General features: G+C 38.8%; 1 protein-coding gene across 5 annotated transcripts in view; it reads left to right on the forward strand.

The window, feature by feature from the left end:
* cul9 (cullin 9) overlaps positions 1–14956 on the forward strand; it is a 59443-nt gene that overhangs the window by 29162 nt on the left and 15325 nt on the right. For 3 of the 5 annotated variants that reach the window (XM_016538120.1, XM_016538123.1, XM_016538124.1), the window contains 22 exons: positions 644–834; positions 922–1118; positions 1412–1649; positions 1950–2055; positions 2133–2360; positions 2673–2763; positions 4609–4780; positions 5368–5473; positions 5565–5660; positions 5770–5945; positions 6050–6183; positions 6499–6684; positions 6928–6957; positions 8244–8374; positions 9014–9196; positions 9315–9472; positions 9723–9921; positions 10951–11122; positions 11242–11387; positions 11472–11601; positions 12284–12486; positions 13263–13516. In XM_016538120.1, coding sequence (XP_016393606.1) covers positions 644–834; positions 922–1118; positions 1412–1649; positions 1950–2055; positions 2133–2360; positions 2673–2763; positions 4609–4780; positions 5368–5473; positions 5565–5660; positions 5770–5945; positions 6050–6183; positions 6499–6684; positions 6928–6957; positions 8244–8374; positions 9014–9196; positions 9315–9472; positions 9723–9921; positions 10951–11122; positions 11242–11387; positions 11472–11601; positions 12284–12486; positions 13263–13516 — 3527 coding nt within the window. The remainder of the gene's footprint in view (positions 1–643; positions 835–921; positions 1119–1411; positions 1650–1949; positions 2056–2132; positions 2361–2672; positions 2764–4608; positions 4781–5367; positions 5474–5564; positions 5661–5769; positions 5946–6049; positions 6184–6498; positions 6685–6927; positions 6958–8243; positions 8375–9013; positions 9197–9314; positions 9473–9722; positions 9922–10950; positions 11123–11241; positions 11388–11471; positions 11602–12283; positions 12487–13262; positions 13517–14956) is intronic. The other 2 variants (XM_016538121.1, XM_016538122.1) reach the window with 2 other exon arrangements.

Below are 14956 nucleotides of genomic sequence, written 5' to 3' on the forward strand. Positions count from 1 at the left end.
GGTTCGGTTTAACTTGAAGACATTGCGGCAGAAATATATTACTTTTGTTCGGCAGAATGTACGTAATAGGCTACTACTACTACTAAAATTATTAAAACCTTATTTTTAAGGAATAATCATACAATATTTCTTCAGTGTTTTAATTGTAATATTAAATCCCCTTTATTTTCCAAAAAATAAGATTTGTTTAATTTTCATTAATTAAAAGATAAATTAAATTAATGTTTTATGCCTTAAAAATTTAAATACACATGCTTAAGTGGCACTGAGATTAAATATTGTAGTTTTAATGGGAATGTTTTGTCCTGAGTGAAACTGTTTTTTGTTACTACTGTAAAATAGATTTATGAAAGCAAATGAGGGCGAAATATGACAATTCCAATAAAAATACAAATTTCTGTGTGCTGTTTGTATTAACACAGCCAAAACGATCAAAAAACTAAAATACAAAAAACACAAAAATGTCCCTAAGGGTGCCCAAGGGTTAAGTATTGTTAATTGGAATTGGAGCCAGAATCATTGCATTCTTTACAATTCTCATCCCTGTTGAGCACCGACTTTTTAAATCATATTGTCAGTACATTGCAAGTGTACACTTGAAGGATGCAGGATTATTGAAATAAAAATGAATCGCTTTCTCCAGACTCTAAAGGTCATCACAGGTGCCAGTAAACATGACCCTCGCAGTGTGGGTGGCTGTCTGCCTCTTTCTGAGTCTGGCACTCAGATGATGCTGGAGATTTTCGCAAGCATAGGCTCTGCTACACCCGAAGGCTCCAAAGGGCTCCTGTGTGCCATCCCTTCTGCCATTGACCTCATGCTCAGCACAGCAGGGTAAGAGGTTTGAAGTCTACTTCAGATGTAGCGTGATTGACTTTGTTTGCAGAATTCACATTCATTTTACTGCTGTGGTTTATGCAGTCGCGGGTTGTCCGTGCGGAACGGGCTGCTGGTCATCATCATGCTGATTTCCAGCCACAAGAGCCTGGCAGAGCAGCTAGTCGCCTGCAATGTCAGTGCCACGCTAAAGAAGTGCCTTTCTGCTCAGAATCAGCACAGCATGCTGGCTATTATCGCCCTCAACCACATCTCCATGGTTCACAAACTGGAGAAAAAAGGTACCATCATGCTTTATTTTAACTGCTTGCCAAATTGAACTGCTTTTGGGTGCTTTAAAAAACCTGCTAACAAACAACTAATAATTACCATCATAATGTAATTAGTTAGGAGTGCAGGGATGATTTGAACAGTGAGGGGTTTATAAAAGTATTAGGCTAAAATACATAGTCGTCTCCAACACACCCCTCTAATAAGCAGTATGTTAATAAAGCGATACACATTCATTCTTGGCTTGGATTACAAATGTCTGTACCTCATTTGAAGTAACATGCAGCTCTGTTTGCCTTTGTAGAGTCTCAAGATGAGCATGACTTTAAGGACACCGAGCTGAAGATGTTGGTGGCGAGTCTGAAGGAAATGCCAGCCACTAAAGAGGTTATACTGACCCTGGAGCAGCTGCTCTGTGACGACGCCACCCAACTGGAGGAAGAGAGAAACGAGGTAACGCGGAGCAGAGACACCTTCCAGGACCTCATCCGCCTCATGGACCAGCACAGAGCGGATCGGGCTGCACAGCTGTCCATCCTGAGGTGAGCCCTTGACTTAAATAGAATTAGCTAATAAATAGATAACTGCTATTTCAAGCTAGTTTGAGGTAGATGCAATACATACATACATACTTATTTATTTATTTATTGAAATGGTTCAAAATAAATGAAAATAAAACAATTAGAGTTTGGAGATGACATCCAAGAAAAATAAATGCATTTTTTTTATATTCCTTAAACTAGTTAAAGTCTTGATTTCAATATTGTATTATTGATTTCTTGACTGTATTGATGATATTGTTTTATTTGCTAATAATGCATTGACTCTTTCATACTCCACAGGATTTTGAATAAGTTTTTAGATAATTACCAGGAGGATCTGTTGCCGTGGCATGAGAGTATTGAGCCTTGCCTGTCATCTATGACAGCCTTTGTCAGTGACAGAGAGGTACTTTCACTTCATTTAGCTTTATAAGATCATGGTTTCGTAATGGTAGTATTTCATGCCTCTTTATCCCCACTTAGGTCGTACAGCAGTTCATCCGCTTCTTGTATCGACTTGCATCTCTGAATAAAGACTATGCTGTTGTGATGTGTCGGCTGGGCACCAAAGAGGCTCTTCTCAAAGCCCTGGACAAACACAGCACCAGCCTGCTCATGGTCACGGAGCTGCGGGACCTGATCAACGACTGTGAGAAGTACGCCAGCCTCTACAAGAAAATGACCACCAGTGTGCTGGCAGGATGTATACAGGTAAAGCCTGTTCAAAAATAGATATTTTCAAAATCAACTAGTCTGAGTTCTCCAAGTTGCCTGAACAACCATTCTACTAAATATACTAGGGAAGCCTTATATAATTAGGCTGGTTTCTGGGTCACCTGACCTCGAACAGACTAGTTCCTTAGAAGGCCTTTACATAAACAGTTAGATGTAGCATAACAAAGCAGGTGTTATCAGATGGTTCATTCCTAGAACATAATGAGGACATGTTTAATGGTTTGTTAGACTATCAGGATAATTAATAGACATGTTCACTTAATTACACGCTCATATCTGTATCTTTAGATGGTCCTCGGTCAGATTGAAGAGCATCGGCGCAGCCATCAGCCCATCAATATTCCCTTCTTTGATGTGTTCCTGCGCAACTTGTGCCAAGGTCTGTTCCTAAAACACTTGATGTAAAAAGTAATCATTAAAGGGGTAATCTTTTTATTATTTTATAATGTTCTCTGAGTTTCACTTATAATGTTAATGTGATTTTACATAAAAAAACTATTTATAAGTAATAGGCTATTTTCTATCCTGTTTTTGAGTCTCTCTGCAGAACCGTCTGTTTTTATAAGCGGGCGCATTTAAGGGTGCTTTCGCACCTGGCCCGTTGTTTCGGAACCTGGCGCGTTTCCCCCCTTAGCTTGGTTCGTTTGGGAATATGTGAACACGGCAATCGCGCTCGGATCCACGCCAAACCAATCGGTCCGAGATCGCCTGAACGAGGTGGTCTCGGCTCGATTGGAAATAAACTCTGGAGCGGTTCAGTTGTAGTGAGAAAGCAATCCGATCTAACGGACCAACGAAAATAATTTTAATCCCTGTTTCGGAACAAAGCAATCGATCTACAGGTGTGAAAGCACAGTAAGACTCGCAAGTAAACGCCCCCTGCTATGATTGGCTAACAGTTTTGCTTATTAAAATAACAGATGGACTCTGCTGTACTCTGAAAACAACATGGGTCATTTGGGTTCAAAACGTATAAATGCTCCGTATATATCAAATGGTCTGGAACAGACAATGCAATAGTGGTAAAAGCATGTTCACTCACACTTATCTGTTGCGAGATTACTGTTGGATCCACTCTAGTCAGACTCGGCACTGCATCATCCTTTACTTTCAGTCTCTCTGAAAAGCCTGCATCATACTGTCTTGTTTAAAAATGAATCCGTAGCAAAGTAAAGCAAACGGTGTTTCACTGATGCGATCTGGAGCTCTTTGCTAATTTTACGTTGCGTTTACTCCAGACGCGAGCGGCGCAATGCGAGTATAGACAACAGAACCCATTATAATCAGCGATTCTGTCTACACTGGATGCGACACAACAAATCCCTGACAGTAAACTGTTGTCCCGCTCTATTTCTGACATACTCAAGCATTCACATCGCTTCTGACCTGAAAGAGAAATTGATTTTGCGACAGCAGCGCTCTCGTCCGATTTAGATGTGTTATGGTATAGTTCTGTTGATGGAGTAATCCTGTGTTTGCGACTCTCTAGTATTTCCTCTCCTACTACTACAAGCACGTATCAGTGGGCGGGGCTAAAGAAGCAGTGATGTAGAAGCAGGCGTTGATCTCCTCCTGCGGAGGCGGTGCTTATCCACACTATTACGTCATAAAGTGTTACATTCCAAAACCAGTCGTTTTCTGAGCTTGGTTTTGATAAAAGCTGTTTTTAAACTAACGAGAAACTTAAAGGATGTTTTTATAGTACATTGACCTGTTATATGTCAAAAGATCAAGGGAAATTTGATTTCTCAGTTCATGACCCCCTTTAAAGCAACAATTCACTCAAAAATCTCAGCTGCACTTCCACTAATGATTGCAAACTCACATTTGTTTTAAAGTGCAACAACCGATGGATATAAGCAAGTCCCTGCCTTACATATTTTGTTTTTCGATAATTTGTTAAACAAGCATGTATGTCACAATGTGGAAGAAAAGATCTGTTGCTACTTCCCTTTCATCATGACTTTAAAGTTTTCTGAAATCATGAGATAACTTTGGGTGAGAATCACCATCCAAAGAAAATCCCTCTTTGTACCTACCAAAACTAAATAATTTGAACTACATGTAATAACAATGTAATAATCAAATTTTTATCCTTGGGTGAAATATTCATTTAAAGCCTTTGCTTTACAACAGCTGTGCTATGTTACTAGTAAAGGTTTAGGTATATAACTATCCCAGTTACCAAACGCTTTCATTGATTTGATGGTGTGATGTTCTCCAGGCTCCAGTGTGGAACTAAAAGAGGACAAATGCTGGGAGAAGGTGGAGGTCTCCTCCAATCACCATCGAGCTAACAAGCTGACAGACAAAAACCCCAAAACCTACTGGGAATCCAACGGCTGTACCGGCTCCCATTTTATCAACATTTACATGCATAAAGGGGTGATCATCAGGTATGCTGGCCTAGCTACTCTTTATTTAGTGAATGCTGCTAAAGGAAACTCTAGATTATCGTTATGGCAACAGCTAATCAGTGCTGGAAATTAATGCCTCAAATTCAAGATAAAGGGACAAAAAAAATCGCCTAAATGAAATTTTTTAATGCATGATATAGTTAAGCAATAACTTTTATTTATTTTTTTAACAGTTCAATAAACAACAAACTTAAATGCTCAATAAATGTTAGTCACAATATTGTCAGTTTTTTTCTTTTTTGATCAATTTTAGTTAGTAGAATAATAACAGTAAAAGTGAATGATTCAATTTATATGAACATTCAAACAACCTGTTCATAAAAAAATCACTTGCTTTGTTCTGGTGGATTTCTGTATTAAAAATTGTACGACATTGTTCATTCATTTGTAACTGCCCTATTGTGTCTTACTGGCATATATTTAATAAGGTTTGATGATAAATTTGTCCTTGTATAAAAATTGGACATAGAAATCAGCTTAAGGGGGCAAAAATTGCCTTTAAATGGAAGAATATATTTCTGTCACTGCAACTGATGAAAATCCTTTATCATTTTCTTCATTCACAGGCAGTTGACTGTGCTTGTAGCCAGCGAGGACTCGAGTTACATGCCAGCTCGAATTGTAGTTCTAGGAGGAGATGATCCCACAAACATCAATACTGAACTCAACACTGTGAGAAGGCTCTTCTCATGTATCTCTCAGGTGTGATGATTGCACATTGAACTTCAAGATGATACTTTCTTTTCTTTTTTGTGTTGAACAGGTAAATGTGGCACCCTCTGCCAGCCATGTGGTTTTGCTGGAGAATATGAGCCGCTTCTGGCCCATCGTTCAGATCAGAGTCAAAAGATGTCAACAGGTTAGACCTATTGAATGAACTGTGGCAGAACTTGCCTGAAGTTCTACATAAAGCCCGAGGTGTTTTTAATTCCACTTCTAGTACAAATTATGTTTCTTCCTGTCAACAGGGTGGCATTGACACACGAGTGCACGGGTTTGAGGTTCTGGGCCCAAAGCCCACGTTCTGGCCGGTGTTTAAGGAGCAGCTGTGCTGCCGCACTTATCTCTTCCATACGACAAAAGCTCACACCTGGTGCCAGGAGATCCTGGAGGACAAGAACCAGCTGCTGCAGCTTTTTAGCAAGTGAGACCTTCTGCCATAGAGCATAATTAAGAGGATAGGAGGTGTTATTGCTGCTGATTTATTTTAAAACCTCTTATATTTATGTGCGTCTCTCTGGGCTTCAGGTTAAACAGTGCCCTGAAACATGAGCAGATGTTTGCTGACCGTTTTCTGCCTGATGCCGAGGCCGCAGAGGCTTTAGGCCGGACCTGCTGGGAAGCTCTCATCACCCCCATCGTACAGAGCATCACTATCTCAGGTAAGCAGCACTTACCTGACTAAAGTCTGGCCCACTTTCCAGGACCTTCTGGCTAAGTACCGCCCACTTAAAAAGGAAGAGACCATCTGACAAATCCATAAAAATCAATAAACCACTGTTTTTGTTTTGTTTTTGCATGCTGGTTAGAGAAGTGTTTATGTGAAATAGATTGATGCAAAAAAAAAAAACGTCAAATTTATGGTGTCAATCTTCTGAAAAGTGCTTGAATGACTGCAATCCAGTATCTTCATGTGAAGTATAAACTGTTGGTGGTCCATGTGATCTGGATTGAATTTCTGATCTTCTTTATAACAGAGACTTCTACTCTCAGCCCTCTGTCCTGGTTGATGAATGATTATTTGGAGAACGCCGATTCTTCCAAGAGATGTAAGAGCTCAGCCTCCATCTTCAACTCCCGTGTGCGGCGTCTCACTCATTTGCTTGTCCATGTGGACACCAGCACAGTTGATACAGAAGAGCTCAAACCTCCCATCAAATCCAGTGAGTGCCTTTAAAACAGTAAAAACTACAATACTTCATTCTAGAGACTGGAGTGCCACTATCATCTGTGGGGTACTTTTTGTTTATATGTGAGACATGTTTGTTAGTTTCACGGTGGTCCTATCTAAGTCTTTTCTGGTAAGCCAGAGAACAGGTGTGCTATTTTTAAACCACCTTAACCACCTTCTGTAGATTGTGTTAAATGAAGGCTTCTGTGTTTTAAGGTATTTTTCTTGTTTTCAGAAGGTATCAACAGAAGCAGAGATTTGAAGAGTAAGTAATAGTGTAGTTGCCAATGTTTTTCTATTTTGACTTCATTTTATGTATTTTGCAGCACCCCATCCATCTGACAATGCCTCTTAATTATTTATTTATATTCTTATTTATTTATTTTTTTTATTATTATTCAGTTCCGCTGCCTTTAAATTTAATTTTGAATTGCTCTGGCTTCCCATTCAAATTGCTGGTAGGGTTGCACAATTTGATAATTTACGGCTTGAACTGCAATTTGAGAAACATTTCATGTGTTTCAGATTCTTGGATAACAAAATATCAAGAAAAAAGCATAGTCCGTTTTGAAACAGCAGCTTTCAGGCCAATGAGGTTGTTGAAAAACTGCAAATTGTTAATTTTTAATGCCCTTTTATCTCTAAAATGATGTTGTGTTTTGTAGATGTTCTGCTGCAAGTACAAACACTTCACACTTGAGCCATTGTTACCAGAACCAAACATGTACTTCAAAATCAAATCCAGTGAAAATGAACTGTTTTCTTTGCATTCACATTGAAGCCAAAATTTGAAAGTGAATTTCTATCTGGTCCACTTTAGTTTGACTGTTTTATTTTATTTTTCCCCATAGTCAAGTAGAATATTATTTTTGTTGTAATGTTATATAATACTGAATTTTATCATTACTACATTTAGTATTTCAATTCTATTTTGCATTGGAAAAATTATACAGGTGCATCTCAATAAATTAGAATGTCGTGGAAAAGTTCATTTATTTCAGTAATTCAACTCAAATTGTGAAACTCGTGTATTAAATAAATTCAGTGCACACAGACTGAAGTAGTTTAAGTCTTTGGTTCTTTTAATTGTGATGATTTTGGCTCACATTTAACAAAAACCCACCAACTCACTATCTCAACAAATTAGAATACTCCATAAGACCAATAAAAAATGAGTTGAATTACTGAAATAAATGAACTTTTCCATGACGTTCTAATATATTGAGATGCACCTGTATACTTGACAGTTTTTAATGTGCCATTTTTCCAAATCAGATGAAATGCTTTTCTGCAACCCATTGCTTTACATTAGATTTGTGGAGGCCAAAAAGACTCGGAATTCAAAATAATCACTTAAATGCTTTGTGTTCATAATGCTTGTTAAAAGTTTACCACAGATTTAAAGGGAACCAGAACTTTGATTAATTGTGCAGCCCTAATTGCTGCCACATTGTTTTTGCTGATGTTTTGGTTGGTAGCCATATGTGTGATTTGTTTTTGACATTTGCAGCAACTTGTCAAAAGTCTTTATTTATGTGTTTTTGTTTGCAGATGGTAAAGAGGGAAAGAATAAGGAAATGACTGTAGTAAGCTCATCTTCATCCTCTAGCAAACCGAAAGTGAAGAATACGAGCAGCATTGCAGGCATCGCTTTGTGCTGGCAAGGTGTTGTTCAGCGACAGGTTAGACATTTATTTTAAGTTTGGTGAAATGTAGGATTTAAATGGGGAGAAATGTGTTAAAAGGAGCTACTACGGTTTTATTTAGTAGATGAAAGGATTATCAAATGAGTCAAAATACCTGAGCAAAGTGTCCATGTTGTCCATGTTTCAGTTCATTTAAAGGGGTCATATGATGTTGCTAAAAAGAACATTATTTTGTGTATTTGGTGTAATGAAATGTTTATGCGCGGTTTAAGGTTAAAAAAACACATTATTTTCCACATACTGTTACGCCTTCTTTCTTTGCGTGAACATTTGGGCTGTGTTATGCAAATCTTCCCACATCGTGATGTAGGTATGTGGGGGCGTGTTAGAACGAGCCGTTTTAGGTAGGCGTGGTTGACTCTTAACTTTTATAAAGAATATCTCTTTGGATTTGAAACTTCATTCTTTGCAACTTTACAGATCTTCTTTATGCACCAAGAGCTTGTAACACTCCAAAGAGAAAGGAAAAATTTAAATCGCATCATATGACCCCTTTAATGAAAAATATGTTGATTGACCATCAGTGTGTCTCAGCCTAAAATGAGTTGTACTGATGCAAAATTACATTTATCAATTCCTGTAACTCTGGAGTAAATTTTGTTTGGCTCTTTCCAGGTAAAGAGTTTCCTAGATTCGACATGCAGCCTCCCTGACTTCGTAGAGCGTTACAGAGGTCTGTTCCTCCAGCTAAAGAATGCCATGGAGGAGCTTTTTGGCCAGCACACTGCCTTTGTGCTTGCGCTCCGTCAGGGCTTTTCTGCCGCCTTGCTCCAGCTCTCCATCCTGACCGCTATGCATGTGAGTTAACAGGGAATTCTTCATTATCATTAGAATTCGTTTTTTGGACCATCAAGTTATTTTGAATTGAAATGAGAATTTGAAAGTAATTCTATTTATTTATTTTTCTCATTTGAAGGTGAGTGAACGTTTTGCACAGTACATAGACAAGATGATCCAGGAAAGTGGAGTGGACTCTGGGAATGTGGACACCTTGAACCAGCTCCAGCAGTTCCTGGAGCCCATGCTGTTCCTCTCCGGACTGGAGCTGGCTAACACCTTTGAGCACTTTTACAGGTGTGAAAACAGCTGTTGCTAAATTGGGCTGAGTGATATTTCAGAAACCGTTATCTAAATCTTTTTCTTTTCTATAATATTTGATTTTTGATCTCTGTATGTATTTGTTCGATTATCAACTTAACTCTTTTATCATTGAAACAGCCATTATTGCTATTAGATTAAAAAGAACGGCACATGAAACTTGTCCTGGGAAGACACTAGCTATTAATACAGCTCTGTTCACCCTGTTGTTCATCTCTGTGTTCAGGTACTATCTGGGTGATCGGCTGTTGGGTCAGGGGAAGATGTGGTTAGAGAGCGGTGTGGTTGAGCAGATCGGTACCTGCTTCCCAAACCGGTTTCCCCAGCAGATGCTGACCAACCTCAGTGAATCTGAGGAGCTTCAACAGGAGTTTCATCTTTATCGTCTACAGCAGCTGGACACGAATCTGGAAAACTTTGAGGAGGTGAGAATGATTGACATTTTATGTAAGGCCCTGTTTACAGTTGCTATTATTAAGATGCGTTTTGGTCAATCGGATTAGGGGGACACATTACCGTTTACACCCGCTGTTTTCATCTCTCTTTTGACCACTTTCCTGATTTCTTTGAGGGGGGGGTCTATGTAAGGGCTTTTTCTGATCTTTTGATCTAATATTTTGAAACAAGTTTACGCTGTTTACATAGGAATGCAAAAGGAGACGACAGAAAATTATATGGAGAGCAACTTTTGTTTCTGTTCTGATTGTTTCCACCTGTGTTACGTTTGTGTTAGAACAAAAAATGGCAAGCGAACATTGTGCTTTTGACATTTAATCGCCTTCAAACCAAACTTACAATTTCAGCCAGCAAAGTTTAAATCCCATCTGGCTAGTGCATTTCAACAACACATCCCATAATGTTTTCGAATTAGGTTAGTAGGTAGAGAGGAAGCGGTCTTTAGTTGCTGTTTGACCACATGAGCGTTTACACTACGAAAGCAATCCGGTCGAATGTGAGCGGAAGAGGTCGAAAGTGGACAAGCTCAAAAAGTTTCAGACCTCTTTTACACCTGCATTTAGCGATATGCACTCATGTTAGCTATAAATATATAAATGTATTTCTGTATAGCCTGAATGTATTTTTTTTTAGTAATTCGAGTACCTCGTTTTGCATTTTTGAGTTAATAAAAATGTAACTGGTTGTGTAAACTAATACATTAATATCGATATATACAGTGTCGATATATTTTGATCACAGGCTCCTAAATATAATCATATCATAATCACATCAAGGCATGTTTTTGACGTATCTGCAAATAAGTGTATTGCTGAAAATCAAATGTCAGATAATATAGTGATGAAACATCTGATGTACATCCCTGTGTATCTTTTCTATACAGGATTTGTGATGATCTAAATGTTAGTAAGATGCCAAGAGACTTTCTTCTAGAAATCCTTTGTCCTTTTAATTGCTAATGCGGTCCATTTTGCTGTTCATCGTGTGTTTTTGATCAGATGATGGATGAGGATGTGTCTGAACCCGAGGAAGAGAGTGACGTGAAAGTGTTGGTGTTGTCCCCACGCTGTTGGGTTGTGTCAGCTCCCTGCTACCTCGAGGAGCCCCGCAAACACTTCCCTGCTCAACTCTGCAATTACCTTGCCGAATTCACAGAGTTTTACGCCAACAGTTAGTTGAAAAATCCATAATCTCTGGCAGTGTGAATGACACGGCCTAGTAAGACCTATTCTCTCTGGCTGTTCTGTTGTAGTTTGAAGTTAATCCGCACCTGTGTATCTGTCCTGTAGGTCAGCGCATGTATGGTTTGACCCACAGTAAGCCTCGGCGCCTGCAGTGGACATGGCTCGGCCACGCTGAGCTTCAGTATGGCTCCTGTACTCTCTACGTCTCCACACTGCAGATGTACATCCTGCTACAGTTCAACAAACATGAGGTACTGTCTGAAGACCAGTACAAACCTGGGCATGATATGAAGATTTGGTGTGTCAGAATTGTTCACTTTCTTCCGGTTCTACAGGATGTGAGTGTGGAGATGCTGCAGCAGGCCACAGGTCTCTCTCCAGCCATGCTGAGCCATGCCCTCAAGCCTCTCACTGCAGAGAAGGGGATTCTCACTCACACCGGCTCCAGCCAAGACCCCATGAAAGGTGAGAACTCCACCTCATTACAACAGAATGAGATGACATCTGTTTTCTTGATGCATCGATTTAAAGAAAAATAATCAGTGCGTCAAGGGATAAAATAGAGGAAGTATTTTAAGAATCATATACACTTCTGGTCAAAAGTTTGGAATAAGATTTTGTTTTTTTTTAGATATATGTATGTTTTTGTAAGTCTCTTATGCTCACCAAGGCTGCATTTATTTGATCAAAATACAGTAAAAAAAAAAGTTGTTAAATGTCATAACAATAAAAAAAAAAAAAGTTTTAAATTGAAACTTTGTGATCCTGTGATGGCAAAGCTGAATTTTCAGTAGCTGATTTGAAGCTCAATAATAAGTAATCAATAATAATTGGGCTTCAGATCAGCATATTTGAATTTTCAGCATTTAACACAGGAATAAATTACATTTTAAATTATATTAAAATAGAAAAGTCTTATTTTAAATTCTAATAGTATTTCACAATACCGTTTTACTGTATTTTTAATCATGCAGTCTTGGTGACTTTCAAAAAACATAAAAAAAACCTTCTAATTGTTCCAAACTTTTGACGTGTAGTGTAAATACATTTAAAAAGTTTAATGTTTGAATCACTTTAAATGAATCACTCAGTTCAGTGTTTAAAAAAATTCGAGTTGAAAACCATTTAACTCTGTTGAATTTTTCAGGGTTCCTGGGACTGAACAAGAAGACCCTCTCGCAGAGCTCAGACAGACACGGCTACCATTTCCTGCTTCCCGCGCAGACCTACCTGAATGTGGATGAAGATGCTGCGCTCACACTGGAGAGGAAGAGGAACTACATCTACTGTCTCATTGTGCAGATCATGAAGAATGAGAAGGAGATGCATATTGACAATTTAGTGTTCAAGGTAAAGTATGGATCAGCAAAGGAGTGCCTGACCCCTGTAGGCAGCCCTTTGTTTTGTTGTTAAAATAATCATGAATGTCATAGAACCTATTAAAGGAGTGGTTCACTTCCAGGATGAAAATTCTTCCATCGTTTACTCTCCCTCCACTTGTTCCAAACCTGTATGAGTTTCTTTCTTCTGTTGAACACAAAAGATATTTTGAAACATGTTAGTATCCAAACTAGTATCCATTTTTTCCCCTACTATGGAAGTCAATGGCTACCATCAACTGTTTGGATACTAACATTTTTCAAAATACCTTCTTTTGTGTTCAACAGCTGAAAGAAACCCATACAGGTTTGGAACAAGTGGAGGGAGAGAAAACGATGACAGAATTTTCATTCTGTACTCCGTTAAGATCATACCCAGCTCATAATTCATTACACAGTCATTATGGCAATTAAGCACATGTCCCCCAAATCCCCAAATTATAATATATAAAGAAAACATTTAAATTGTGATGTGTTTATATAATGATATTATTGGTTGTACTGCTTTTGATGCTGATTTCTACACAAAAGGTCATAGTTTCATAGTAATTTCCATGAAAATTGTCATAATTTAAATCTAACAGTCCTGAAAGTAGACTTTATTGTCTTAATGGAAAATATTCTTTTGTATGTATCTTTCTTATTTTGTTTTTTTTGTTTTTTTTGTGTGTGTGAATTATAAACAAAATTGATAGAAAAACCATGTTAGAGAAGATGAGTTTTTGTGTGTCTCCTGTGCTGTTGCAGGTATTGGACAGGTGTCAGAAGCAGGAGGCGAGTCGGACTCGCGGCTCGGTTCGCTTCAGCTGCAGCACTACAGATGTGCTGTCCTGCATCATGCATGTCATCAACAAAGGCTACCTCTGCCGCAACGAGGAAAGCCCACACATCGTGGAGTTCTTGATGGAGGACCCGTCCACACCCCGAAAGGGCCAGGCGCAGTTCTCCTTTAAGATGGATGTGAAGAAAAGCTCCGCAAGCGGCAGCAAAGCCGACACCAGGTGTGCTGATGACCCTTAACCCTTGATCCCTAGACCCCCCTCCGTGCACGAAAGGAGGCAGAGAACTTGGCTTTCATTGACGTTTTTTCTCCCCGTTCAGGGCTGGTCTTTTTTCTGAAATGAGAGATGCACTGATGCCAAACAGGTGCACTCGTTGGGGCGAGTAGCTTGTCTGCCCTGTTGCTTTTTTGTTGTAAGCTCTTTATATTTCCTGTGTGTGCTGCTCTGTTCCAAAACCTAGTGAGTTGCCTATTTAGATGGGCTCCTGATGATATTATGAAACGTATGCAGCATCATCAATATACTGTGTGTTACATCGAACTCTCTAGGAATCAGTTTTGAGTTGAGTGTCCCATGCAGAGAGTTGTTTGTGGGACATGTGGAGTTGCTGCTCATGTAGAGTGTTCCAGATCATTCACTTTAGAAGACCGTAGACAGGGAAGCAGCTCACTAGGTTTCGGAGCAGAGTCCGTATTTGAGGCAAATACAGGCAAATGCATTTTCACTTGCACAGGAAGTTTTTTTTTTTTTGCTGCTTTTTTTTTAAAATCTGTTTTGATCTGGTTTAACATCTGCAGTTGCAGTAACTATGACCTACGCAAGGGCAGAGCTAGTCCATTCCTCATTGGTCAGGATTAATATTAGCTCCAACCAATGAAATGCTTTATGAGATGCTCTTTTTCTTATATTGCAAGACTTGTAAATAGCGCTTAAGTTTGTGATCATCAGTGGACTGAAATTCAGTCTGTTATTAATTGAAGGCTGCTCACTTCCTGTCTGTGCCGTAGTGAAAGGGTTAGTTCACGCGTAAATGAAATGTGTCATCATCTGCTCACCCTCATGTTGTTCAAAACCCATAAGACTGTTGTTTATCTTCAGAACGCAAATAAAGTTATTTTTAATATCCTTTTTGTCTATCCATTGAAAGTCTACGCATCCAAAACTTTAATACTTTTTTTTTTTCGTACAAAAAGTAATTTATATGAATCGGGTGGTTTAATCTAGTGGACGACCGATATATCGGCCGATATTTGGCATTTTTCAAATATCGGCATCGGCCGATAAGTTTTTCTGTTTGGCCGATGTGTTCGAGGCGGGACTTGTATTTTGACGGCGCTGAGAACGGCAGCGCCTGAGCACACCGCTCACATTCTCCCTCTTGTTCGCTGTCGTCGTTCAGTTCTGTCTAATATAGATAGAAGTCTATCTAATAATCAGATAGAACTGTTAAACAAAGGAATTAAAATGTAGGCTATACAAAAAAGTATTATAACGATTGCTTTTATATTGTTAGTATTAGAAAGGCAAACATTGTAATACTTTCTCATTTGCCGTCAGCATTCAGCAAATACGCATTTATATCATTTAAACAAATCTTTGAATGACTAATGAACATTTAATTTCACAAACCTTGCAAACTTAGTCGGATCCAGTTGTGAG

Source organism: Sinocyclocheilus rhinocerous, unplaced genomic scaffold, assembly GCF_001515625.1.
Source record: "Sinocyclocheilus rhinocerous isolate Xijiao unplaced genomic scaffold, SAMN03320098_v1.1 scaffold907, whole genome shotgun sequence".
NCBI lineage: Eukaryota > Metazoa > Chordata > Actinopteri > Cypriniformes > Cyprinidae > Sinocyclocheilus > Sinocyclocheilus rhinocerous.